At 42.2% G+C, this 26,110-nt stretch overlaps 1 protein-coding gene and 2 long non-coding RNA genes across 3 annotated transcripts in view; all 3 read left to right on the forward strand.

Annotated features, from left to right (window-relative positions):
* Window positions 1–6,430, forward strand: part of B3GNT2 (UDP-GlcNAc:betaGal beta-1,3-N-acetylglucosaminyltransferase 2) — a 45,945-nt gene extending 39,515 nt beyond the window's left edge. The window contains exon 2 of the mRNA XM_074989382.1: window positions 3,910–6,430. Within this exon, the coding sequence (XP_074845483.1) occupies window positions 3,919–5,112 (1,194 nt within the window). The 5' untranslated portion in view covers window positions 3,910–3,918 and the 3' untranslated portion in view covers window positions 5,113–6,430. The remainder of the gene's footprint in view (window positions 1–3,909) is intronic.
* A 2,202-nt stretch (window positions 6,431–8,632) lies between these two features.
* Window positions 8,633–12,669, forward strand: LOC142010199 (uncharacterized). The gene is made up of 4 exons (XR_012644718.1): window positions 8,633–8,753; window positions 8,995–9,086; window positions 11,670–11,781; window positions 12,241–12,669. It is a non-coding gene; the product is annotated as an uncharacterized LOC142010199 (long non-coding RNA).
* A 421-nt stretch (window positions 12,670–13,090) lies between these two features.
* On the forward strand, window positions 13,091–23,657 carry LOC142010860 (uncharacterized). Its single transcript, XR_012644904.1, has 3 exons — window positions 13,091–13,118; window positions 18,659–18,730; window positions 23,317–23,657. It is a non-coding gene; the product is annotated as an uncharacterized LOC142010860 (long non-coding RNA).
* The last annotated feature ends 2,453 nt before the right edge of the window (window positions 23,658–26,110 follow it).

The following is a 26,110-nucleotide window of genomic DNA, read 5'->3' on the forward strand; positions in this document are numbered from 1 at the left end:
CAGAATTAAGGTTGCCTATGTATCTGTAGTTCACTGTTGTGCATAGACACTATGGTAACATCTTCACATGATGGCGTACAACCTTAACAGGAACTCTTTTTATCAGTGTACAGGATAGATCTGTTGTAGAGCTGAATCAGGGTTGTATAGTGAATGGAGTTGTTCAGGGCCTGGAATGACAGTCCCATGGAAAACTTCATGTTTGTTAAATCATTTTGATTCTGATTCAAAATGAAGTGTCAGAAATGAGAGATTTTCTACAGAACTGAAACTCCTGGAAAAACTCAGTTTGAGGAAAAAACAGACTTAAAAAAAACATTACAGACCAGCTTACCCCACAATTTGTTGGCAAGCTGGCTGAAGAGCCAGGCAAGAGACCACAGTCCATCCTGTGCACTGAATGAAGCAGGAGTCCTGTTGGGAAATAAAAAATAATCACATAATTCAATACTGTGTTTTAATGTATTCACAAAAAGGTGCAAATTGAAGTTGCACAGGCCAGCTCCTGAAAATTACCATGGTGGGTAGGTTTGGTGATTGCTTGGTCAATGCTGTGACTTTTCCCTTTGTTCTCAAGAGAAGTATGACTTTCTCTGCTTCTCTTACTGTAATCCAGTAATTTTTCACTTACATTTTATGTGCAGCAAGAATGCACTGTTCAAAGAAGAAAATAAGTCATTTACCAGCCACTTCTAATTTTTTTTCCTTCTAATTTGGGCTTCAGTCTACTGTGGGTTTGTTTTTTTTTTTCAGGTGATATGTTTCATTTAGTTACCTTTTCATCTCTGAAACAGTCTTGCAGTTCTCTTCAGTGCTTATTTATTCCTAGTGTGTCTGTTTGGTTTCCATATTGTTCTTTGAGTCCCAGTTATTATATTAATGGTAACTTGTGCTACAAACTCTGTAGGCTATGTTGGAGAGTAATCTATTTGTCCTCAGTTGTCCCTCTGTGTGGAGGGGCTAGGAAGAGAGCAATCTCTACCTTTTTTTTCCCCCATGCGTGTGATGTCTTATGTCCATCAATATGGAAGTGATGTGTGATGCATCACCAGCATTTTGATGCATATAACAAAATTCATATTGTGGGGTGGGACCATCTGGAGTGTGGGGGAGGACTCAGGGCTGGGGCAGAGGGTCAGGGTGCAGGCTCTGTGTTTGGGCCAGAGATGAGACGCTCAGGACGCAAGAGGGAGCTTTAGGGGCTAGGCAGAGGTGTGGGGTGTACGAAGACTCTGGATGGGCATGCAGGCTGCGGGATGGGGCTGGGGGTGGTAAGTTTAGGATACAGGATGCCCCAGGGCTGTGGCAGGGAGAGAGGACTCCTGGCACACTCTCTCCCTGCTGCAGGCCTGAGCAGCTGCATGACCATTCATAGGCTGCTGTGCAGCTGCACAGTGGGATTTTAGGAAGGGGCATGGCGGGTGTCTCTCCACAGTTTCATTGACTCTTGCTAGTTTGGCTGTCTTTGTGAGCTCTTTGGAAAAATGTAAGAAACACTAGTTTGGTTTTTTGTTTTAAGAAATTTGATAATGGTCTTACATTTTAGATAATGTCCCACTTGCTTTGGTTTCTCTTTAGTATGTGCATAATGTGGGTATTGTTAGGTTATATTGTATGCAGTTTGTTTTCATACAGATTGAGACTCTCTGTAATTTGGAACTCTCTCGTCCAGCAAACTCCATAATCTGGAATGATATTAGTTATCCAGATGATCACTTTCCATGGGCATGGCCAAGTTTTCTGTGGTCCCATAAAGTTTCTTCCCACCAGTCCTGGCTGTCAGTGTTCTGTGCTGTTATTTACCCCCTAAGTATCTTCTGTGAACCAAGTAAAATGTGAAAGTGTTGGTAATGTGCTAGAAAATATTGACCTCCTGTCATCCAGCAAATTTTCATCTGGCATTGGTCGGGTCCCTGGGGTGCCGGATGAGAGAGGTTCAACCTGTACAAGTCATTTGTAGAGTAAACAGATGGTTGCTGCAAGATTCATAATGTAAATCATTCAAAAGATTAAATGAAGTGATGGGTTTTGATAGGGCTACAGAAGAAACTTGAAGTTTCTTTGGATTAAATTATAGAATCCAAGGGCTCTTATAAAATATAAGAGGACAGAGGTGGAAGAAGTACCCAAAAAGTTACTTGAGTATAAAAGTGCAGCTGCTTGCAATTCTGGATACTTGAATACAATCAAGATGTGACGTGCGTACACGTGTACTTTTATTCAGGTATCAGAGAGGTAGCCGGGTTAGTCTGTAGCTTCGAGAACAACAAGGAGTCTTGTGGCATCTTAAAGACTAACAGATATTTTGGATCACAAGCTTTTGTGGGCAAAGACCTGCTTCATCAGATGCATGAGTGGGAGGGTGGTTTCAGGGGGTATTTGAAGAGTGGGGTCCCAGTAAGAGGGAGGGCCAGAGCTGACAAGGTCTATTCAGCAAGGTGGAAATGGCCCAGTATCAATAGTACTTATCAAAAGAGGAAAAAACAAGTTAGATCAGACAGGGGGATGTGACCCTTTGTCAGGATCCAAGGGGGAACTGTTAACACCCAGAGCAGAGAAGCTGTTTTTGTAAGCTGCGAGCCAGTTTCTGTTTAATCCTTGGTTAATGGAGTCAAATTTGCAAATAAATTGCAGCTCAGAGTTTTCTCTTTCCATTTGATTTTTGAAATTTCTTTGTTTCAGGACTGTCACCCTTAAGTCTTCCACTGAGTGTCCAGGGAGATGGAAGTGTTCACCCACAGGCTTCTGTACATTACCGTTCCTGATGTGTGATTTATGTCCATTCTTTTACGGAGAGACTGTCCAGTTTGGCCAGTGTAAATTGCAGTGGGGCATTGCTGGCATGTGATGGCACATATATTATCTTAGTTTTCCAGAGGGTCAACAGTGACTTGTACTTAAGTACATTTCCCACCCCCCCAATACACTCAAAAAAAAAAAAGGCAGATGTACTTTTATTTAAGTAACTTTTGGGGTACTTTTTCTGCCTTTGTCAGAGGCTACTGTAAAAGACACATTTGAGGTAAAGGAGGCAGTGCTAGTGTATGGGGACAATATCCTGAAGAGAAGCTCAGCATACAGCATAGGGTAGGACAGGAACTCCACCCAGCCCTACAGATACTACTTATCTTTATAAACTCAAATCATTCGCACAGTCTTAATTTCTAGCTGCTGGAAGGAAGAGAGATTAATTTCTCTTCTTCTCAAGAGCTTCCTGGGAGAGTGGGTTTTTGGGGGGTTTCGTTTTGGTTTTTGAGGGGGAGGGAAGGGGCGGAATAGTAAATGCTCTGTGAAAGGGGGTTGAGGCTTTCATCTACTTTCCATATCCTTCCAGTTGCCACACTCGGAAAGTGGCTTCCTGTTTCCTCCTCCTTTTATTCTTTTTGATAGTTCTTCTCTCTTACAGATTAATGCTAATTTCCTCCACAGATCAGTTCTATCATAGCAGGAGAATGAAATTAGGAATGACAAACGAGGTTGGCTGTTGTCTGTCTAGAACACAACAGCAGCTTTGAAACTGCCCAAGCTTACCGACTTCACTTGGCAGCTGCTTGGGAAAGCTATGGGAAGTGCAGACTCTGAAATTGGGCTTTGCATCAGTTCACCTTTGGAAGGATGTTCCAACTGTAAGGAACAGAGAATTAATTAGAAAAAGACAAAAAAGAGAGAACATCGCAGCTGCACCCAACCACATTCTGTGGAACTTAACTTTCCATTTCTAATGGAAACAACCATGTAGCTTCAAGAGAGCACTTGTGTGTTGGAGCTTTGACAGATTAATTTTGCATTTTCACTTTATAAATGTCAGCTATTGGTTTGATGCTTTTTGCGCACCTCTTCTATTCCTATAAAATTAGAAATCAGTTTGAAAAAAATTGTATAAAATCTCATCATCCTTTTTCTTTTCAGATATGAGAAATGATTGTTGGACGCAGAAGACTAAAGCTGCTGGGAATTCTGATGATGGTAAACTTTTTTATTTATGTGATTGTGGAAGTCTCCAAAAGTGGTGGTCAAGAGAAAAATACAAAAGGACAAGTTGTAATACCCAGCAGCAAATTCTGGAGGAAATACACTCCTCACAAGGCCTATTGGAACAAACAGCAGCAGAAGCTGGAGCTCTTGTACAACCCCATCTTGACCTTGCTTTCCAATATGACAGTGGAGGAATCCTTACTTTCTAATGCTAGCGTTCTGAATTCCTGTGACCCTGACCCATCGGTAACTTCAGAGATTAAAGACTTCGCAAAATTGCCAGACAGATTTAAAGACTTCTTGTTTTATTTAAGATGTAGAAATTATTCATTATTAGTGGATCAACCAAACAAGTGCAAACATAAACCTTTCCTGCTGCTGGCTATTAAGTCACTTATACCACATTTTGATAGAAGGCAAGCAATTAGGGAATCTTGGGGTAAAGAAATAAAATTGGGGAATATAACTGTTGTGAGGGTCTTTCTGTTGGGACAGACCCCTCCAGAAGATAACTTTCCTGACCTTTCAGATATGTTGAAATTTGAGAGTCAAACCCACCAAGACATTCTTCTTTGGAACTACAGAGACACGTTCTTCAATTTGACCCTGAAAGAGGTGCTGTTTCTTAAATGGGTCAGCAGCACATGTCCAGATGCCCAGTTTATTTTTAAGGGGGATGATGATGTTTTTGTGAATACTCATCAGATCCTGGATTACTTGAAGAGTTTATCAAAGGACAAAGCCCAAGACTTATTTATAGGTGATGTGATCAAAGATGCTGGACCTCATCGGGAAAAAAAATTAAAATACTACATTCCAGAAAGTTTTTATGAAGGTTCTTATCCTCCATATGCAGGAGGCGGGGGATTTCTGTACTCTGGTAATCTGGCATTAAGACTGAACAATGCATCTGACCAGGTCCTCCTCTATCCTATTGATGACGTATATACTGGAATGTGCCTTTTGAAGCTTGGGCTTGCACCGGAAAAACACAAAGGATTCAAAACATTTGATATTGAAGAGAAACACAGGAATAACATATGTTCCTACACAAACTTAATGTTAGTACATAGCAGAAAACCTCAAGAAATGATTAAGATTTGGACACACTTGCAGAATCCACAGTTAAATTGTTAAATGTTTAAAGTAATGTATATAAGCGTCTTCAATTTATTTACCAAGAGTGGGTGTAGTTCCTTCACTGAACCATTAAAACTCCTCTTTGTTTTCACTTCATGATTTTTAAAGTTATCTGAAAATCATTAGCTGTAAACATTTGTCCATTACTTCTAAATGTAAACATAATACTACAATAGCAAATTTTTGAGAGTATGGCATGAAGACTTAGTCCTAATCTTTCCACTGTCCTAGCAGTTATTATGTTTCTATATTTCACCTGCAAATTTTAAAATAGACTTCAGATTGATTGATACATGATTACCTATCACCATAGTTTTGAAAGCCTGGTTTGCTCACTTTTCATTCATAGTGCATTTTATTTTAATTGTGGTGGTAGAAGCTGCAAAAACTTTTTCTGAGAAAACTTGTCTGTGTGAAATATCATTTGTAACTGAAAATACAGAAATTGGGGAAGTCTGATTTTTACACAAAGTAAGAAAATTAAAAATTACCCAAATTATTGAAAGCTTTTTGATTTTTGTAATTCTTCCTCTATCATATACTATTCCTGAACAGTATTCTCTCTTTTAAATGTGATCTGCTATGTAAAATGAGTCTGCCTGTATCTGAAAGGATACTGCATCTCTACCTTTTTAAAATGGTACTTCTAAAATCACAATATAATTTCAAGTGGGATAAAGTTTAAGAACCAGGCATGTAAGGAGGAAGATAGGTTTTATGTTAGACTTTGCTAGCAGGCAGATTTGTCTTGAATCTCAGTTAAGCTTTATAAATCAAAGTTCTTCTGTCACTCATTTTATTTACATAAAAGGCTGCTTTGGCCAGTTGTTTTCTGCTGGTGTTTAACGACAGTCATCAGGTAGCTTGATTTCATATGGATAACTGAAGTTTGAAATTGCATATCACTCAGGAAAGCATTGATTGGATCTCTTTTATAAATGGATGGTAAACCTAGAACAGTGTATGTCTTAAGTTTCAAGTTTTGAAAGTAAGATTTGGAAATTGCATGAAGTCTCATAGTTTGACATGTTTCCCAAGACTCCCGAATTTTTTTTCTTGGCATATTTCCATACGTTGCTTATATAAGAATTTGTTCTAAATAGTGACAGCTTTTTTTGTATATGTGGGAGTGCCTGTCTATTTATTGTTCAGATTGAAGACCAAAACATTTTCTTAAACATATTGTGTAATATTTTATTTGTATACAGTGTTGTCAGTCAAATATTTAAATAGAGCATGATATTTTAAATCTGTTGACAGAACATGTTAAATATTAATTGTTCTGAATTTGAAAAATAAAATTGTGATTTAAGTAGTTGTCATGTGCCTCTATATTCTGTATTTAATACAAAAGCTGCAAAACTATCAAAACACTTCAATACATAATCACTAACAAGCTATTACTAAAGAAATGTTAAGCCTGTGATCAGTTAGGAGTTTATTATTCAGTAATTCAGACTTGGCCTGCAGGGTTATAAAATTACTGTATAGACTTTGGGGTTCTCATGGGGTTCTCAGCACCTGGACTTCAGCCTGTGCCCAAATGTCTATACAGCAATTTTATACCCCCGCAACATGAGGCATATGAGTGTCAGTTGATGGGGCCAGCCTCAGCTATACCATGAATCTTTATTGCAATGTACGTGTATCTTTCTGGTGATGTGTGCCCAGAGAATGGAGTGTGTTTGTAGATGAAGATAGGGATGTGCCTATGCATGTGTGCTAGCTGTTTCTTGTCTAGATGTGGAAGTGGCAGCATCTAGGCATCCTCTCCATTTTCTCTCTCTCTCTTTCTCCATTAAGGAGAGTGCATGTTTCCTCTTCTGTTGGGAGAGGATGTCCCATACTAGGGGTTTTTTTCCTTGTGAAAAGTTTTTCTTTCATTTTTTCTAGGCATATTTTCTTTTTTGCAGTGGAGTGCCGCACTTGATGGATTTATGTTGCCACCTGACTTCAGCTTCAGGCTTGTGGGAAGAGAAGAATTATAAGAACTTACCGAGGGAACAGCTTGGTTGCTCAGAAAAAGAATAGCAACAATGCAAATAAAATGTAATAGAAGAATGGGGAAAAGGGATACCTAGGGTATCCAGCCAGTGGCAACAGGGAACTGACAACAAAAGAGGAAAAACAGAGGAGGTAAAAACAAAAGAACTTTCAGGATAGTAGATTTAAATTATTCAGGCTCCTTATTTTGTTTAATCCTAATACCAGCATCAGTGCGCTGGGTGCTTCAAAAGCAAAAAAAAAGCATGCAGTCTAGAGTAACAGTGAAGCGGTGATGCAACTGAGGTGGCATCCATTGTGTGAAAGGCTAAATTAAAAGGCTATGAGATGAAGTGAGCATAAGGGGTGAGTAGTTATTGGTGGAATGGTATTAAAACTTTCATTAGTGATTGGAAGGAGAAGAATGAGGTTTTTTGGTATATAGAGAAGGGAAGCTGTGTGAAATTTAAAAATTAAAGGTGCATTTTAATTGAAATAAATAAACTAACAAGGGTATGTGTAGAGAGAGCCAAGATGAAGGCACAGATTGCAGCATGTAAGTAAGGAAATTTAACCTTGCCAAGGACTCAGAAGGAAATGACTGAAACAAGTGTGATACATTCAGCATGACAGATGAGGAAGGTAGTATTGGCTGCAGCTTGGCAAATAGAACAGAGAAGGGAGAAGAGGTGGAAGCAGCTGCATTATGGATCAGTCTATGCTTAGACTTAGCATTTAGGGGATATTATTTACTGGGTCTTTATTCTCAATTGTATCCTCAGAAGAGTAGGAGAAGGAGGAAATGTGAATGTCTCCCAAAAGGAAAGATTATTCAGAAATGTTAGAGATCACTATTTTCTTCTGCTCTCGTTTAGCAGCTCTGGACAGAATTAATAATTCAATGTCTAATCCATCTGAAAGGAGGCAGATTTCCCTTTTATTAACACTGAAATCTTCTGGCACATTTGCTGAACCCAGACATGCACCTGTGTACATTTCCTGTTTTCTCTCCATTAAGGAAAGTGCATGCCTTTTTTTGTCTGTTCTGAGAAAATGTCGCATTCTAGGGTATTTTCCCCATGAAGCTTCCTTTTATACCTAATGGATTGGAGTGATGGGAATTTTTGTAGCAATAACATTTTCCCCTTGTAGTCATTAATCTGTTGCAGGAGACTTGGAAGGCCATATTTGCAGTTACTGAGACACAAAATGATGTAGGTAAGCATTCAGTTGAGTGCTGCTTCCTGTTTTGCTGCACAGCATACAGTAAACCCTTGGTTTAACAGGTTCACGAGGGGGGCTGGGGTGTCCATTAAACCACATCGTCTGTTTAAATACAAGGGTTTACTGCCCACCCACCCCTGCCAAGCTCCCCAGCCCCGCCCATTGCCCACCCCCCCAGTATAATGCCTGTGACTCACCAAAGCTGCCACAGTTGGAGGAGCTGCTGGAAGAGCTGTTGTCCCACTGCTGCACAGGGCTAGAGCCACTGGCACCAACGACATGCTTCTCCCTCCACTGGGGTGGGGCACATGCACAAGTGTCATCTGCCCGTGTAAATGCCTCACCCCTGGTCGGAGGAGCACATGGCTGCTCCAGGAGTGGTGGTCCAAGTCATGATGGAGGGTTCAGCAGTGGCAGCTCCAGTGGCTTGGGTAAGTCGCCTTACTATTTTGGGGAAGGAGGGGGTGGATTTAGGATTTTATGGACCCTGATTAAGTGGATTTAGGGAACAACGGGGGGGCTGATGGATGTCCATTGTTCCCAAAGTCTGCTAATTTTGAGTCCGTAAAATCAAGGGTTTGCTATGTTGGGTTTTCAGCGCGGATGTGAATTCTAGCCTTCACCTTCAGGATGATCATGCCACCAATATGAGCAAAATGTCCATTTTTGCAGTAGTCATCTCAGGGAGCCGCATCAGCAATTATAGAACTTGTGCTGTTTGCCTGCTCTGTAGATGCATCATGCCACAAACCCTACCAGGTCAGGTAAGCAGAGGGAAAATGTTTTTGTACAAGCAGTGCATGAAGGGGAGGGGTTCCATTAATTGTGAGGACTTCAGCAAGAGCCCTTGTGTCTCATACATCTGCACAGTCCCCCCGTTTCCTCCTCTGGGTGACCTAAGTTTTCCTAGATATCTCTGAGCTGTGTCTGTGGAGCATTTTGGGGGTTGGCTCAGGCAGCAGCTGGCTCTAGATGAGCATTAGGGGGGGAGCAGCATGGTGGTAGAGCTTCAGACAGAAATGGGCTTGCAGTTGGAGATTCGGGAGACTCAGTCATGGTTTACAAGGTGTAGTCTGAGAAGACAGCTCACGAACTGCTGTTCCGTTTGAGAAGGGAAGGCAGTAGGGAATATGCTGTGTATGAACAGAATAGGGACAGAGAAGCTGCTTATTTTCAACTCCTAACAACCCAAAAGGGCTGGCAGCATTTCCTTTGCCGTCTTGCTCTTCTGCAGCTGTGCGTATTACATCCGTTATGCAGCTTGACATCAAAGGGATATTTGTAAGCGTCGTGTGTGGTATGTGACATCTGGCAAGTCTGTCTAAATCCTTTTGGGTAATCTCCAGGTGTAAGTTCATTGCTGAAATCTAATTGTACCTTTATATTTGCCCTGGCTAAGAAATGTCTAAAATATTAACCCCATTATAATGAATTCAAGCTGTAGTCTGTCAGGATGACAGCGCACTCCCTAGTCCGAAAGTCTCATGTTCTATGACTTGGCAGAGTTTTACCTCTCTTTGCACCTTATGTAGTCATTTACACTCATGCAAGAAAGAGAATCAGGCTGTAAATGTGTGTCTAAAAATATTATTGCAGTAATTCCTATTTGGAGTCTGCGAACCTTTATGTGAGCCTGAAAAAAAAATGTGCCTGATTCTACTGTTCTATACTTTTAGACCTCTTAAGGAATCATTCTGTGTCCATGTGACCAATGATCTGTTTATTTTGACTAATCTGCAAAGGAGCTCTCCGCAGATGGATGGATGGATGGTTGGTTACTAATCATCTCAGCAATATCTTCTGTCTTTCCAAAATATCCTTGACTAGAAGTCTCCATTGTTTCTCTAAATACAAAAAATAAGTGATTTTTTTCACTAAGAAATCCACTCAAAACGCCACATGAATTGGGCTTCGTTTCCCCTGTTCCTATAATCTTTAGAGTAGCTATAAGTAGCCTGCTTATGCCATTGTGGTACTCAGTTGGGGACTGCAGACTTCCAAGCATTATATACCATTCTGGGTACCTCTTTTATTATAGTGATGATATTGAGATATTTGGCAGCTTTGAACACAGTAACTCTTTTTCAAAGAATCATGGGGCTCCCAAAGACCTTTGATGTAGTTGTGTTTCCAAAATGACTGAAATACTCTGTTCAAGCTGTGAGTAATCTTACTGGCAACCATTGATTGCAGAGCCAGGAAGCATCGCTATCGGAGGCTTTGGGAGGTGTTGCACATTCCCAGTCTTAAGTCTGTTGACACATTTATGACAGTGTTGAAGCACACAAAAATCATCCAAAACAAAAAAGCAGTTCAGTAGCACCTTAAAGACTGACGGAGACTGTTCCGGTATGTCTATAGTCTGAAGAAGTGGGTCTGTCCCACAAAAGCTCATCACCTAATAAATTATTTTGTTAGTCTTTAAAGTGCTACTAGACTGCTGTTTTGTTTTGATAAACTATAGACTAACACGGCTATCTTTCTGTTACTAAAAATCATCCAATCACAGAGGAAATCAAAGCTTAATTTTTTATATGTTTCAGGGTCTTGTATAGACTCAATCCTTTCATAGTCAAAGGAGTAAAAATAACTTTTTCTGTGATATTAGGGCCTTAGAAAGAAAACTGTGTAATTTAGAACTTTATATGGATAAAATTCCCAATTGACTCACCGGCTTCCTTCTACTTTCATTTTCTCTCTTTAACAACCCTGGATCCGCTCTCACTCACTTTCCAGTGCTGACTTCCCTGTCTGACTACAACCATGTCTCTTAGCATTGTTCACCTGCTTTCTCTTCCTTGGTCTGTTATCCAGCCATGCATAAATTCCAATCTATCAACATCTAGGACTACTGTTTTGCTCTAAATCCCCAGTTTTTGCCCAAAGGGGCTGAGCCAGAATCAGACTCCAGATCTCCGCCTGCTGCCTTCTCTACCACCTTTTAGTAGACATAGGAGCCCAGTTTTGTCCCCAGTAACACCTATATAAACATTCAAGTGAATGGGACTTCATGGGTAGAACAGATCTTAATCATGGTTAGGCAAAATAAATACAATTTTAAGCAATCTAGACACGTTTTCTGTAACATGTCTCCAGTTAAGAATAACATAATGATTTTTGACTTAACTTATTTCTGATGCTAGAGTTTCAGATCAAAACACATTCTATCACAAAAGCAGGTCCTCCATTATTGAATCACATTGGTTTAAATCAAAGGTAACTCCGTTTCAGTCAGTGGAGTTACACAGGTATAAAAGTGTATACCTTGATCCAGATCTTGATCCTTATTTTACTGAATTTACTGTCAGTTGATAATGCTGTAATTGTCGTTTGTTTCCTACAAATAGCATTGCTTTTAGGAAGTTTGTCAGCAGTTCTTTAAAACTGTGATGTGTCAGAATTGTTACAGCTAGAGAAATGGTCAGGCTCTTCAGTAGCTGAGAGCTACATGTTGTTTAGGTAAGTTAACATGTTGGAATGAGAAAATTTTTCATTTTATTTATTGTATGCATGTCTCTGCCAAGTTTTATCTGCTTTCCTATTTTGGAGCGTTAATGCTGTGCAGGGATTTGTGCATGTTGAATTCATTTAAATGTTTCCCGTTATGTTGAAACACTGCATTTCCCTTTTCTACCATGACTGCCACTCCTGTTCTAAGGAGCAAATCATTCAGATCAGAACATTCTGTCTTTTCTGGAGAAAGCACATGTGATGTTATGCTGTCCGGCCAGACAGGCTGCATGAAAGTTCAGCAGCTGTAAAGCCTGTGACTTCAATTTTAAGAGAACAGGATTTTCATTTGAACAGTCAAACTTTGTTATAATTTTATTAGCTTTGCACTTAATCTAATTCTTGAATAAACACACTGGACTTCACTTCTTTCCTATATCCCTATCAAGTTATTCGTTTCCTTAACAGGATTATTCTTCCAGTACACTTTAATGTTCTGTCGTCCATTGTTTGAGAGGACGTCTGACTCATAACTCCACTTAAGTATGCCTGGAGGTGAAGAACAGTTTCACTTCTTGAAGCAATTGCAGAGACAAAAATGAAGAAACTGTCCAGCATTTTAAACTAACATTAATATTTGAATTATTGTACATATTAAATTATAAAGATTAAACAAATTTCTTGTGCTCAGAAGCTCATTATCTTTTTTTTTCCCCTTGTACAAAATGCATGACCCCTTGTGAACATTTGGTTCTTACTTATTGTTTTAAAACATTCAAATGTGCTATGTGCCTTGCTGGACTGATGAAGACATGATTTTCCTGGAAGGGGCTTACAAGCAAAGTTTCGTGCAAAAGAAACTAGAAGGGGAAGAGGTGACAGGAGAGGGGGAAAAATGACGTGGTCATAATAAGATCATGGTTCTTCACTGAAGACTAATGACAGTGTGATGGAATAAAGATTATTTTTAAAGGAAGATACGTACATAGATGACTTTGTCAAAATGTTGTAACTGCTCTTCAGTCTTCCTGATGCTGATGTGAAGGCGCAGGCTTGGGGTTTACAAAAAGCATTTTCTGGCAGGTGGCCTGGCTGATAGCCTCTGAAGATCCAATAAGTTATTGACCAATTTGCTTAGAAGATAATAAATCCCTTTAAAAGAGGGGCCAATGACATTACTTCCCCCATGGAATTTGTAATAAATCCATGTGTTTTTGTCACAATCTAATGTGCTCTAAAGAAAATCAGTTGCATTGAAATTAATATACATCACCTTTTAAGAATGACTACAGTGTGTAAAGAATGGTTTAGCAAGTTCTGGAAATCAGGATGACATTCATAATAAGGTAAGCCACAAATTTGAAATTTTGGTGCACAGTGGCAGTGTGAAACCTTGAAACTCGACATGGGCACTAGTTAGGTCAAGACACTAGACTAAGAACACACATCTTTTATGAAAAGAAATACACAACAGATGGCAGCTCTAGGCTGACAGTTTAGATGGGGAATTGTCATTTGTCTTAGTTCAGCATTGTCAACCCCAAAATCAAGACCGACATAAAAATCTTCAGACTAAGTAAAAAAAAATGGAGTGCTTATTTGCCTGTTTTTGAGACATCAGGGGCACACAGATTTGATTTTTCAAGCTTTTTTACCTCAAATATTAGGGCTAGAAATGTTTTTTTTTAATAAATGAAAGATGAGCTTCGTAGAAGGACATGACTTCAGAAGCTAGGGCTTTCAGAAAAAGTACCTATCAGAATATTTGCAAGTCTTAAATTGGAAATTAAATTGGAGAGTTGGCAACATTATATTCTCATTACTAGAGAACACTTTTAAGGATATCCTCCAGTGTTCTTCCCTGGCTTTTCAAAAAAAAGCCTGCTGTTTTTCTACCTAGAGCCTCTTTCTTAAGTATGTACCAAGGGGGCTCTGGAGAAATTGCCCCCTGGGGATCTTTCATCTGAAAGAGCTATTCCTTTTAATTCAGAGCAGCAAATGGCCTGCAGAATGGACATGAATGAAATTATATCTATTTTACTATGTCTTTATTCTATTTTTTTTTTAGCATTGCCCCAGAGGCCATGGTAGTTTAGCTCCCAAAGACTTTTTTAACAGTACAATTTAGGAGTCACAGGTATGTGATCTTACACTAGTCAAGCATTTAGCAGAAAAAGTGAATGCTTTAGTAAACTTAGTAAACCCTTAAAAAGCCAGTTTGCTGGACCTAGCGAATGAGGCTGTTTGTTTTACTTCTGCAAATAGTCCCATTTTACTTATACTTCCATCAGTGTCCTGGTTAGATGATAAAATAAGAAGCACCAAAGAAAGTGCCTTGTGATTAGAAGCATGGATAAATCAGAGTTATGTTGCTGTGCAAGGCAAGTTCTGCAGTGCTTTTGGGATTGAAGAGTTTTGGGAAAACGAGTTGATTTGGAACTTTGCTTTAATCTAAAAATGTTCTTAAACATGAATCAAAGTGTTATCTATTTTACTATGACCTTTTGGGAGCATTACCCCCAGAGGCTGTAGTAGATTAGTTCTTAGATGTTTTTCCACGTTTCTCTTACAGTGCGTGTGCGTGAGAGAGAAATGATTTGTCAAAAGTTACCTGAGAGGTATATGGTACGGCTGATAAAAGAACCTTTCACTATGGCCAGTTCGGTTGCCTTTGTGTTGCCTGAGTGATGTGAATGTGCACAGCTGTCCAGTTAAGAACTCTCCGAGATGGAGTTAAAATGGCAGGAGTAGGGAAGGGGTGGGCAACTGTCATGTATTGAGAGCTTTAAAACTTACAGGCTGACACTTCAAATTCTAAGAGGTTTCCTGGTCTTGCTTGCAAGCTAAGGGATGTGGAAGGAAGCATGTCTCTTCAGACTTCAGTCCACAAAAGAGGTGGCTGAAACAAGGCAGGTTGAGCTGGGTCTGTCTCTGCCTTTAGTAGCAGATTTCCTCCTCTCTATTTGGATGTTGTGTGTTAAATTTGTGGATGCTGTGAAATAAAATGTTACTCTATAGCCTTTCCAGAATAGTATTTGTTCTTTTTCTAACTGTGTGTTAGCCATGAACAGAACACAGTCCTGTGTTCCCTTAAGCAAGTCTCAACTGACGTATGGTCCATAAAGGTATGTCAGATCATGTTCTAAAGTACTCTAGTGAGTAGTTGGTCTTTCACTGAACATTACTTTCAAATTACTACCACGTGGATAGCTTACCAGGTTAAAGGTGTAAACAGAGAACTGTTGAAATCAATAGAACTGTGGAAATTGGTAGTGCGGTAAGGATGTTGTAAACCAAACACACAGCGTATACGCTGGCCTGAGAATCAGGAGACCTGTATTCTGTTGCTGGTTCTGCCACTGATGTGCTGTGTGACCATGTGCATGTCACATCACACCTCTATCTTTCTGTTTTAAAGTGTTCTTTCTTGTCTGTTTTAGAATGTAAACTCTTTGTCTGAGTCTGCACTACAGAGTTTTGTCGACAGTTACTGTTGGGACATATTTCTCAACAGAACCTCCGTTGACAAAACGCGTCCACACCTAATAGAGGCTCCCTCTGTCGATGCCCTTTGTTAACAGAGAGCAGCCAGACTGCCCAGCCCTCTGTTGGCAGAACAGCCAACTGGAAGCTCTGCAAACAGGGCTGTCCAGCGAACCGGAAGGCCCCTCTGTTGACAAAGGTCCCCCCCGGAGTGTCTATACTAATTTTTTTGTTGACAGAATCTGTCAACAGAGGCAGTATGCGTCTTACAAGAGTGACTTAACTCTCCCGAGAAAACTGCTGCATTCTGTCAACAGTTGCTCGGCCAAATGCATTTATAGTGTGGATGTTCCATGACTTTTGTCAACAAAACTGTGTAGTGTAGGCAAGGCCTTAAGGGCTATCTCTCACTACATGCAGAGCAACAGCCATAACAGAACTTGGCTGTCAGTTGCAGACTTTAGGTGCTACCTTAAGGTAAATAACCATTCAAATTTGCTAAAGATGCTGTGGTATAAATGGTGACTGCAAATGGTATATCTATAGCTACTGAACAATTTTGGAGAATATTTTCTAGGCAGTGTCCTCTTTTGTTAAACTGATCTAGTGCAAAATGTGAGTACCTAACTACATTTTTACTCCTTCCAAAACTCTTGTCTAGCCACAGACTGATACATTAAGACACTGAAATGTGGGTAGCTAACCAAGGAGATCATTTTAAGGTACTGAAAGTGAGAAGTTTTGGTTGTTTTCTAGAAGTTACTGGGGGGGGATGGAGCGAAGACAACTATACAGAACGAGGGGTTGTAAGACAGCTTCTCAATGAAGTTGTAGGTATCTTTTTTTAACATGGGCTAAACAATTTATTTTTCGCCCATGTCAGTCTCCTGGGATAGTTGAACTAATTTTGCTGAAGCTTCCCTAAAATTTCAGCCTGAAGCGGACACCTGGCCCGTAAGCCCAACTGGTTACAATGTGGTAAAGTTATAAGCAACTGGAAACAGGGCCTTGCAATGGTAGTGTAAGAAAACATGAAGGTAGCTTGTGCCAAGGGAGAGCAGGAACACTGTCATGAAGACGAATATCCAGTGTGAGGTTAAAAATCCACCATCGGGACAAACTGCAGCACCCCTTTGTAAAAGGCATTTGGCTGCTTTCAAGTAATCTCTAACTTAGATTCCATTAATCCTTCCAGTAACTGCTTAAATAGACTGAGAGGTAGCTGTGTTAGACTGTAGCATCACAAATAACAAGCAGTCCTGTGGCATCTTAGATACTAATACTTTTATTGGGTCATGTGCTTTCATGGGTGAGACCCACTTCAGATGAAAAATGGACTCATGACATAATAAATGTATTAGTCTGTAAGGTGCTACAAATAGTTGTATGGTTTGACTTACGTTCCTTTTGAGAGCCCATCCCATTTAATTTCTTGAAAAAAGTATCTCTCCACATTCATAGTACATTCCTTTTTAGGTCTGGTCTATCCAAAGGCCTGCATCGTACAGACTTGTCTTATGTATACATATGATACATTATATGCTGTCAATCCAATTTGTACAATGGGTTATCTGCGTATGTGTAAAAATCTAAATGGTTATACTTCTTGTAAACAAGTCTTAACAGATGGCCTTATGTTTAAGCACAGGGTTGAGAATTAGAAGTTATGGGTTCTCTTTTCAGCTGTATCTCATACTTCCTGTGTAATTTTTTTTTTGCAAGTCACTTAATCTCTGCAACTCAAATCCTCAGTTATGAAATGGGGATAGTACTTCCGTATAAAGGAACTCACTCTTGTAGGTAGGGCATGTTGGAAATGGCTTATGATATGAATATACATCAACTAATGGCACTTATGCTCCACACAGGTGCATGCAGAGTAAGCTAAGTAAAGGTTTTATGGAGTTAAATTCATAATAAAACCTGGTAGCTGAGTAAAATGAATTGGTCATATGTGATTTTGACTTTGATTACGGAATATGTAAACACTTTGTACAATTTTATTTGTGTCTAGTCTCGTTGACCTTAATATGTTGCACATGTTCATAAGTGTTTGCAGAATCAAATCTTGGAGCCTTTCTGTAAAGGATGAAATTTTATAGGTATTTTCTTATGAACGAAATGGGAGGAAAATATGTGGGACTTTGGTATTTTCAAAGTAAGTCAGTCATTCAATTTATGCCTTTCTTATCAAACACTAAAAAGAAGGAAAAGAAAAATGATGTACACTGGTTTTCTCCCACATATAATAGCATAAGCTATTGGGCAGTCTCACCAGACAGACAATAGAAAAGTGTCTCCAGTTCTGAGTCTCGGAAAGCCCTTTCTTCGGGGTTTGCTTATTATGCATGAAACAAGCACAAAAAACACAAATTTGAAGCAAAACCTGGTGGTAGAACAGTTGTTTTAGCCAGCAGAGATGACACACCGTACCAGTTTTACTCAGCTTCCCCTTTTTTATGCGCCCCAAGTAGCCATGTGATCAGCCTTTATTTTGTCACCATTGTAGGAATGAAGTCTCTCTGATCATATAGATCTGATGTACTATATTTATGAATTGTAGTCACCTGAAAGTTTAAAACCAAAATCAGTCCCTTTTATGGTAAAATTTCCCAGGCAGTAATAACTAGCATTTAAAGATTAAGCCGGTTGATGTAAAATATTGGGGTGGTTTTGTTTTTATGAGAGAGCTACTCCCTGGGTTTTTTGGTGGAATGCTGTGATGGGCTAGAAAGGTCTGTGACCGTTGTGTTCCTGGCCTTGTGTTCTCACCTCACCTTATCTGTCAAGGCTGCAGTGTGGCAGAATGTCTGCCAATGGCTGTGTGGATGAGGGTGATAAACTTGAAACTTTTCTATTAATGTGAGCTTCTTTCTAATCCTCCTAGGGTGCCGATGGAGGCACTGAAGGATACTTGTCGCGTTCTCATATTACATGTACAGCCCCTACTTGTCATCGACTCCTGAAAAAAGTCTGGGAGGCTGCATGATGAGGCATGGTTCAGTTGATGCATATTATGAATTAAAAAATAGACTATGATATAACCACTCCACTCTAAAACTCTCAGGAAGACTGTATCCTTTAAAAAGGATGCCTTTACTGCCCTTTTAAAATTGTGGCGTTCCTTGCTTGTATGGAATGGTCTGATGAGCCCTAAAGCACACCCAGGCTAGGTGACTTTCATTCATAAGATATAGGCAGTGTTTACTGTATAGAACTTAAAGCAGCACTTGAAGGTCTTGCTTGTAGCTGCTCTTTGCCAAGCAGGAGAGAGCTTTCCCGCTGGCATAATTAAACTACCCCAATGAGTAACATTAGTTACGTTAGCAGGAGAAGCGCTCCTTCTGTCATAGTGCCGTTCACACCAGCCATAGTTGATAAATGGTGTCTATTTTTGTTCCAGGGCTGGCTCTGGTGCACTGTGAAACTGATAGAGAGAGCGCTGCTCTGGGCTTGGACTAGCCACAACAGGAAGGTAACGTTATCTGCATGTTCCTCAGGTCTCAGGCCCCATAGACAGCAAAACCCTAATCATGCTCCCAGGGCAGGAGAGCAGGAGGGAGGGTGCAGGAGTGGGCTGGGGATAAGACTGTGCGTCCAGGAAGAGGGTGCAAGAGTGGGCAGGCTAGGGGCTGTGCTTACTCAGCAGCTCCTCAGAGGCAGACATGGCTCCGTGTCCCCCTCTCTCCCAGACACTGCCCTCCCACCCCTGATGCTACAACTGGCCCCACTTTCGGCCAATCAGCGTGGTGGGGGAAAAGCTTCCAGGCAGTGCGTTCCTGTGCCGCTGAAGGAGCTTTAGCGCATGGAGCCATTTCTGCCTTCCCCGCCGCTAGCCCTGGATCCAGTTTGCAAGGTTTGGGCTCCACACCTTCCCCTTCCTGCATGCTGGAGGGAGAGCAACTACAAGCCTTAGGAACCAGATCCAGTCAAGCCAGGGGTGAGACCTGAACCATAGGTTTCCCCACTTCTGGTTAAAAGTTTAATACTTTACGAAGAGCCCCATCCATCCTATGGACAGGCCTACCAAATATTCCAGCACATGGAGACATATCAATAAAAATAAAATGACCCCTTGATGAGCACCACCAAAAAGAAACAGAGGAACACCTGTGCCCTAGGAAGAACAAATTATTCTAACCTGGACAGAACACTTGCTGTTATATGGACATTTGAAACTGAGGACCAGGGTGTTTAGTGTTGGTCTTGCAGACAAATTAAAGGTTTTTAAAATGAGATCTGGCACTGCATTAATCCAGTGTAAATGTATAGGCGGTTTGGCCTCTTTCCACGGAAAAGAAGTAAAATGCATGGCGATCAATAAAGAGAGATGAAGCTGCTTCCAGATACGGTGGTTGCAGTTGTCACGACAGTATCTTGTAGAAGATAGATGGGGAGGGTAGCAGGAAATGAGCTCCTGAACTCTGCAAACTTTTTGTCATATTATAGTCATAAATATTTATTATTTATACAGTTCCAAAAGTGCTTTGCAGAAGGAAAGTTGATAAAGGGCCAAAGTCAGACACAAGTGAGTTGAGAGAAGCTGTAAGTTACAGCAGACACGCCAACATGTGTTAGACCAGCTTGAGCCTTGTCTGTCTGCAGAAATTCTACAAATGTTTCCCAGCTAATGCAATCACCAGTTCAGTTATATTGGTGAGAGCTCCTCTGATGGCTTAAACCAGTAATTCCCACCCCTCCCCACAAACTATTTGTGGACCTCCATCAAAGCCAATTCAATCTTCTATGATTATTTTTATCACAGCCCCCCTGGAATACCCTCACTGATTCCCAGAGGTGTGCAGGCTCTGGGTGGGGAACCACTGGCTTAAACACACACTTTTCAGCTTAGTTACAACCACTGGAAACCGTGGGAGTGCTGTCACTCTCAGGCCTGGCTTAATCAGTGTGCACATGACCAAGGACTCCATCAGTGATTACTGGCAGCCCTGAAGCCACCTGGGGCTGCCAGATCACTTGGCTGGCTTATCATCTGATGGCCTATAAGCAAAAAGTTCCCTCTCACCTCTCTAATCTTACTGCATTGCCCTGCATCTTCCATGGGCAAGCTTGTGGCCTGCTGTCAGCCTCAGAAGGCATGCTACCTGCCACAGGGTCTGTGTCTTTGGAAATGAAGGCTACAGCCATAACAGCTAGTGCTGATTGTGGTTGTTCCACGGAAGGGTATGTAACCTGTGGAAAGGTTGGGGGCGGGGGGGGGGGCCGGGGAAAGCATATGGTTCGCCAAAGGATTTTAGTCTGTTTTGTGTCCTCCTTCTACGACTATCATGTGCTCTGCCTAGTTTAAGGAAAGGTGTGCATGTGTGGTCCACAGCCTGCCCGCTTAGCATCCAGCCCCTCTCCCCTCAGCTGGGCAGGGGCACAATGTTTCCACAGAGTCACCTGGGCACCTACAATCCTGGACGGAGCTATGTACCCATCCTCCAGAAAGCTACACCACTGTCTGAGCTGCGGGCCGGAGGGTTCCCTCTGCTATTACCTGTCGGGGCTGCCTGGCTGCAGGAGACACACCAGCTTGCAGCAGCCACGCACAGCAAAGCAGGAAGGATAATGCCCCAGCTCTTCTGTCACCCTTTCCCTCCATACCATCAGGCTGCTAACGTGGGCGGGCTGGGGGAGGACTGGAAAGGAGGCAATGAGAACACCACCCACACACACAGCACAGAGCCTCAGGTCTGACCCATATGAAAGGCAGCATGGGCTGTTTGTGCTTGGAAATAAACCCTGTATTGTTAGGGGTGACTGCTGCGTCTCTCCCTCTGCCTCTGGGGCGGGAATGGTGGGGTTCCATCAGCAGCTGCTCCCACAGGATGTGCTATGGGCACGTGGGGTGCTGAGCAGGTGCCATGGCTCCCATAGAAGAAATGCTCTGAGCCTGGCGGAGAAGAACTGGCTGGCGGAGGCTACCCAAGGTGAGCCATGGATCTGTCCTGCTTGCCAGGCGAAGCCCTATGGCTGCGGCCATCAGGGATAGCAAGAGGGTGTGGCATTGGGGGAGATGCAGAGCTAGCTGCCTGTCAGAGCCTGGCCACCCAACTATTGGGGCCCACCCAAGTCTCCACTCCTGGCTATGCCACTGCTCCTACCTGAGCCCAGGAAGAAGAGAGAAAGGTAGCAAAAAACCCCACCTGCTGCCATATAAAATGGGACTGCATGAGCTATGGGTAAGGACATGCACCATCACTGCGGAGGCACAGCAGGCTGGGTGGCTGAGATTTTGGGGCTGGCGGACAGGCCCGGCAAGTCTCGATGAGCCTCCATTGCATTTAATAACTATAACAAAGGGGAGGAAGTGCCCTAAACCAAAAATTAAGAAGCTAAACCCAAATGCATAGGCAAGGAGCCCTCTTACTAAACAAAAGAATCTAGCTATGCTGGTTTGCTTAAGCCCACAGAAGTATACTTGAAAAATAAGGTTGAGACTCCTGCACTCCTCATTGTTTTGCTTGCTTTGAACTACCCCAGATGAGCTGCCTGGCAAAAAGACCCTAAGCTACATGATGATTTTATGTGAGTCTTTAGTTCTCTGCTAAACAGAACTTGACTGGGAGAACTGGAAGTTCTGGGTCTAGCAGAAATGCAGTTATATCTAGAAAGGTCTAGTAAGGGTAGTGCATGAAGTTAAGGGATTTTCTGCACCAAAGGATGGTAGAGCTAGTGGTGCCTAGAAGGGACATAGGTATTTTGATATGAAAGTGGTTGTCCTGGTGTACCTTACTGCTCTTGCCATACAGAGGTAAGCTGTGAGCACCTGTACTTTGCTAGAATTACATGCACATTCAGAGTGGTAGTGCTGTAACTATTGGTTCATAAAAAATAGTAATCTTTAACCAACATATCTGATAAAGTGAGTCTGTGCTCACGAAAGCTCATGCTCAAAACTTTTCTGTTAGTCTATACAGTGCCACAGGACCCTTCGTTGCTTTAACCGCCGTAGTTATCCCAATAGTTATATACGTAGACTCAGGCCTCAGGCTAATAGAAGCTGCAGATATGTTCATCCCAACAGAAAATGCTACATACTTTAAATCTTAAGATTCTACAATAATAAACTTAATTAAACAAAAAGTTAAAATACAGTATTAAATACACTCAGGAAAGATAAGCTTTAGTCCTGCCTCCAAATCTCTGTGCTGCAGAACCTAAAGAAGGTTAGAGAAACAAAGGATTTGTCACACCAGCTGTGCACTAACCTGTTGTATATGCAGTTTCAAGGGAACTCTTTGTTGTGACGGAATATTGAGCAAGCCCCTCTTTTGGTCGTGCCACAAGAAAATAGATATGACACTGTTTAGTTTACTGTGTCTCCATGGTTGGGTAAATACCCCCAAATGCTGTACACAGCTAGCCCCCAGTGCCTTATCTCTAACTACCTAGCCTTGCAGCAGCTCCTCCATCAATCACTTCAGGCTCCCCTTGGCCACACTGCCACCGCCCACTCTATTACTTGTGAATGTTTGGGCTAGTCATTTTGGTGTGTTTGCCTACAGTCCCTTTGTAACTTTTGGAGCTCTGACCTTTAGGACTGAGCCAGTGGCTGAGGACATGTTTATACTTGGCTGGAGATACCATGGCAATTGACGCCTCACCCTCCGTCCTCGAGGTGGATTTAGTAAGTCTAGTAAAGACCCACTGAATTGCATGCCAATCCTTCTCTCGTTGACTCTGGTAATCCACCAGAATGAGAAGTGTAAGGGAAGTTAATGGGAGAGATTTTCCCATAGACTCCCCCGACAGTGGAGTTACATACCTTGGGCTGACATTGCCCCAGTGTGTAGGTCTGCCCTCAGTTCAACAAATTTCCTGTGGTTCACTAAAAGGGGCACACTTCTAACAAACTGTTGGAACTTCTTTTGCCCAAGACTCCAGGTGTTCCATGGTTGGGCAGAGGTCCAAGGGGTGAACAGAGTAGTGGGAATTGCCGTGGATTGGGTGCAAGATTGGGTGGTAGAAGCAGCTTGTGCAGACCACAAAAACCGCAAGATTTTAATGAGAAAGTGTGTGACATTTTCATCAGATTTTTTTTTATTATTATTTTAGGCAGAACCCATCCATCCCAGTCATCTTAAAGTCAAAGTTCATCTGTAAATGCCCCAGAGAAACCCCACAGCTCTCTCTTCTTTGGCTTCTTGGAGGGGATTCTTCTAACTTATGGTGGGGAAAGAAATGAACAGCCATTCACTTCCTCTCCACTTCTTTCCCATCACTGTCTTCCCTTTCTTTTCCGTCTCCATCCCAAGTCCATCCACTAGCTTGTCCAATTTGCATTCTCCCACCTTCTACATACCCCAAAACTTCCAGCTCCTTACTTTCTCCCTCTTTTCAGCCCTGTGTTCTCCTGAACCTGGATTTAATTGCCCTTCCTGCATATTGACCTTGGAACAAATGATTAACCGATCTATTTGTAAGCTGGAAGACAAGATGCTAAAGGAGTCGCTGGCATGGATTTGTCAACAATAAATCATGAAAAAAAATCAATCTTCATAGAGTCACTTGCCTCGGGAATGTGGTGGGAGATACTAGAGCTGATCTATCTTGATTTTAGTAAGGTTTTTGACACGGTCCCACGTGTTATTCTCATGAGAAAACTAAGGGAATCTGAGTTAGAAGAAATCAGTATAAAGTAGGTGCACACCTGGTTGAAAGCGCATACTCTGTAGGTATTGCTATCAAACTAGAAGGACATGTTTAATGGGACCCCATAGGGGTCTGTCTTGGGTCTGTGACTATTCAAGCATTTTCATTAAAGACTGACTCAGAAAATGGGGTGGAGAGAGTGTGGCTGAAACCAGGCTGGGAGGGTTGTAAGCACGTTGGAGGACAGGACTGGAATTAAAAATTACCATGATAAGTTGGATAATTGGCAAGCAATCAACAAGGTGAAAGTCAACAAGCACAAGTGCTAAGCACTGCACTTGGGGGAAGGGACAGTCAGTGCACAAACACAATGTGGCCAGGCAGTAATAGTGTGGAAATGTGTCTCGTGGTCGTAGAGGATCACAAATGACTATGAATCAACAATGTAGTGCAGTTGTGAAAAAGGTTAGTGTCTGGGTGTGGTGTATTAACATGAGTCCTACGTAAGGTCTGGGCTCTGGAGATAACCTGGACCTACCGATAGTGGTGGGTGAAACAAACAGTTTCTCGTCCCAGAAAGCCGCGGCCCTCTCCCTGCAGCTCCATGCTGTTGCTCCTGCCTCGCCCTACCAGTTGCAGCTTGCCAGCTCTAGCAGCTGCCATGCCAGGAGGGGTTCTACCCATATCATGTGATAGAGCAGGGCCAGCAAACCCTGGTGGAAACTGGGGGAGGAGGGATGTGATGAGTGTTCCCTGAATGCTGAATGCATGGGTTGTCACCAAGGAGATATTCAAATGCTGGCCAGCTAATTAGCAGAGCACCTGGTAGGCCACAGCTGGCAGCATGTTTCTATTGATGGTACACATACGCACATCCTTGGTGCACATAACAAAATGTATTCCACACATGGGAGGGAAAAGTTAAAGGAACCATTGGCTGCGTCTAGACGTGCAGCCAACATCGAAATAGCTTATTTCGATGTTGCGACATCGAAATAGTCTATTTCGATGAATAACGTCTACACGTCCTCCAGGGCCGGCAACGTCGATGTTCAACTTCGACGTTGCTCAGCCCAGCATCGAAATAGGCGCAGCGAGGGAACGTCTACACGTCAAAGTAGCACACATCGAAATAGGGATGCCAGGCACAGCTGCAGACAGGGTCACAGGGCGGACTCAACAGCCAGCCGCTCCCTTAAAGGGCCCCTCCCAGACACAGTTGCACTAAACAACACAAGATACACAGAGCTGACAACTGGTTGCAGACCCTGTGCCTGCAGCATAGATCCCCAGCTGCCGCAGAAGCAGCCAGAAGCCCTGGGCTAAGGGCTGCTGCCCACGGTGACCATAGAGCCCCGCAGGGGCTGGAGAGAGAGCATCTCTCAACCCCCCAGCTGATGGCCGCCATGGAGGACCCAGCAATTTCGACGTTGCGGGACGCAGATCGTCTACAAGGTCCCTACTTCGACGTTGAACGTCGAAGTAGGGCGCTATTCCTATCTCCTCATGAGGTTAGCGACTTCGACGTCTCGCCGCCTAACGTCGAAGTTGGTGCCGCTACTTCGAAGTAGCGTGCACGTGTAGACGCAGCTATTGGATGTGATCCTGTAACAGCCCCTTCCCAGTGCATCACCTCTGCTGGGTTACCAAACTTTAAGAAAGACGCAGACCAACTGGAGAGAGTCCAGAGGAGAGGAACAAAATTGACAAAAGGTACGGTGGGAAGGTTTAAAAAGTGGTTGTGTTCAGGCTCAAGAGGAGAAGACCTGTGGGGAGACCTGATAAGTCTTCAAATATGTTATGGGGATGATTAAAAAGTGCTTGCGCTGCACTCTATAAACAACTCAGGAATTTGATGTTACAGAAACTGAGAAGTAAAATAATTGAGACAGCTTTGACTTCAAATATGCTAAATGACAACATGCCAATTGGTGGTCTCTTAGGTTGGTACTGGAAAAGATACTGTCCCAAAACACTTGGAGACCAGCTGGTGCACCATGCTCCAGGTGTTTCGGTCAGGGGAGTTGGTAGCTTCAGTATTTTGTAATCTCCATTGTTGAAGCAGTGTGGTAGCAGGAGAGTGGTCTTTCAGCTGGTCAGGAGCCAAATACAACTACACAACTTCTTCCAGGGCTAAACATAAAGACTGTGTCTACACTTAACATTTCTCTTTCAAAAGAGGTATGCAAATAGGTACATCGAAAATGCAAATGAGGTGCAGATTTGCATATCTGGCACTGCATTTGCATATTCTTAT

This window comes from Carettochelys insculpta, chromosome 3 (genome assembly GCF_033958435.1).
Source record: "Carettochelys insculpta isolate YL-2023 chromosome 3, ASM3395843v1, whole genome shotgun sequence".
Classification (NCBI taxonomy): domain Eukaryota; kingdom Metazoa; phylum Chordata; order Testudines; family Carettochelyidae; genus Carettochelys; species Carettochelys insculpta.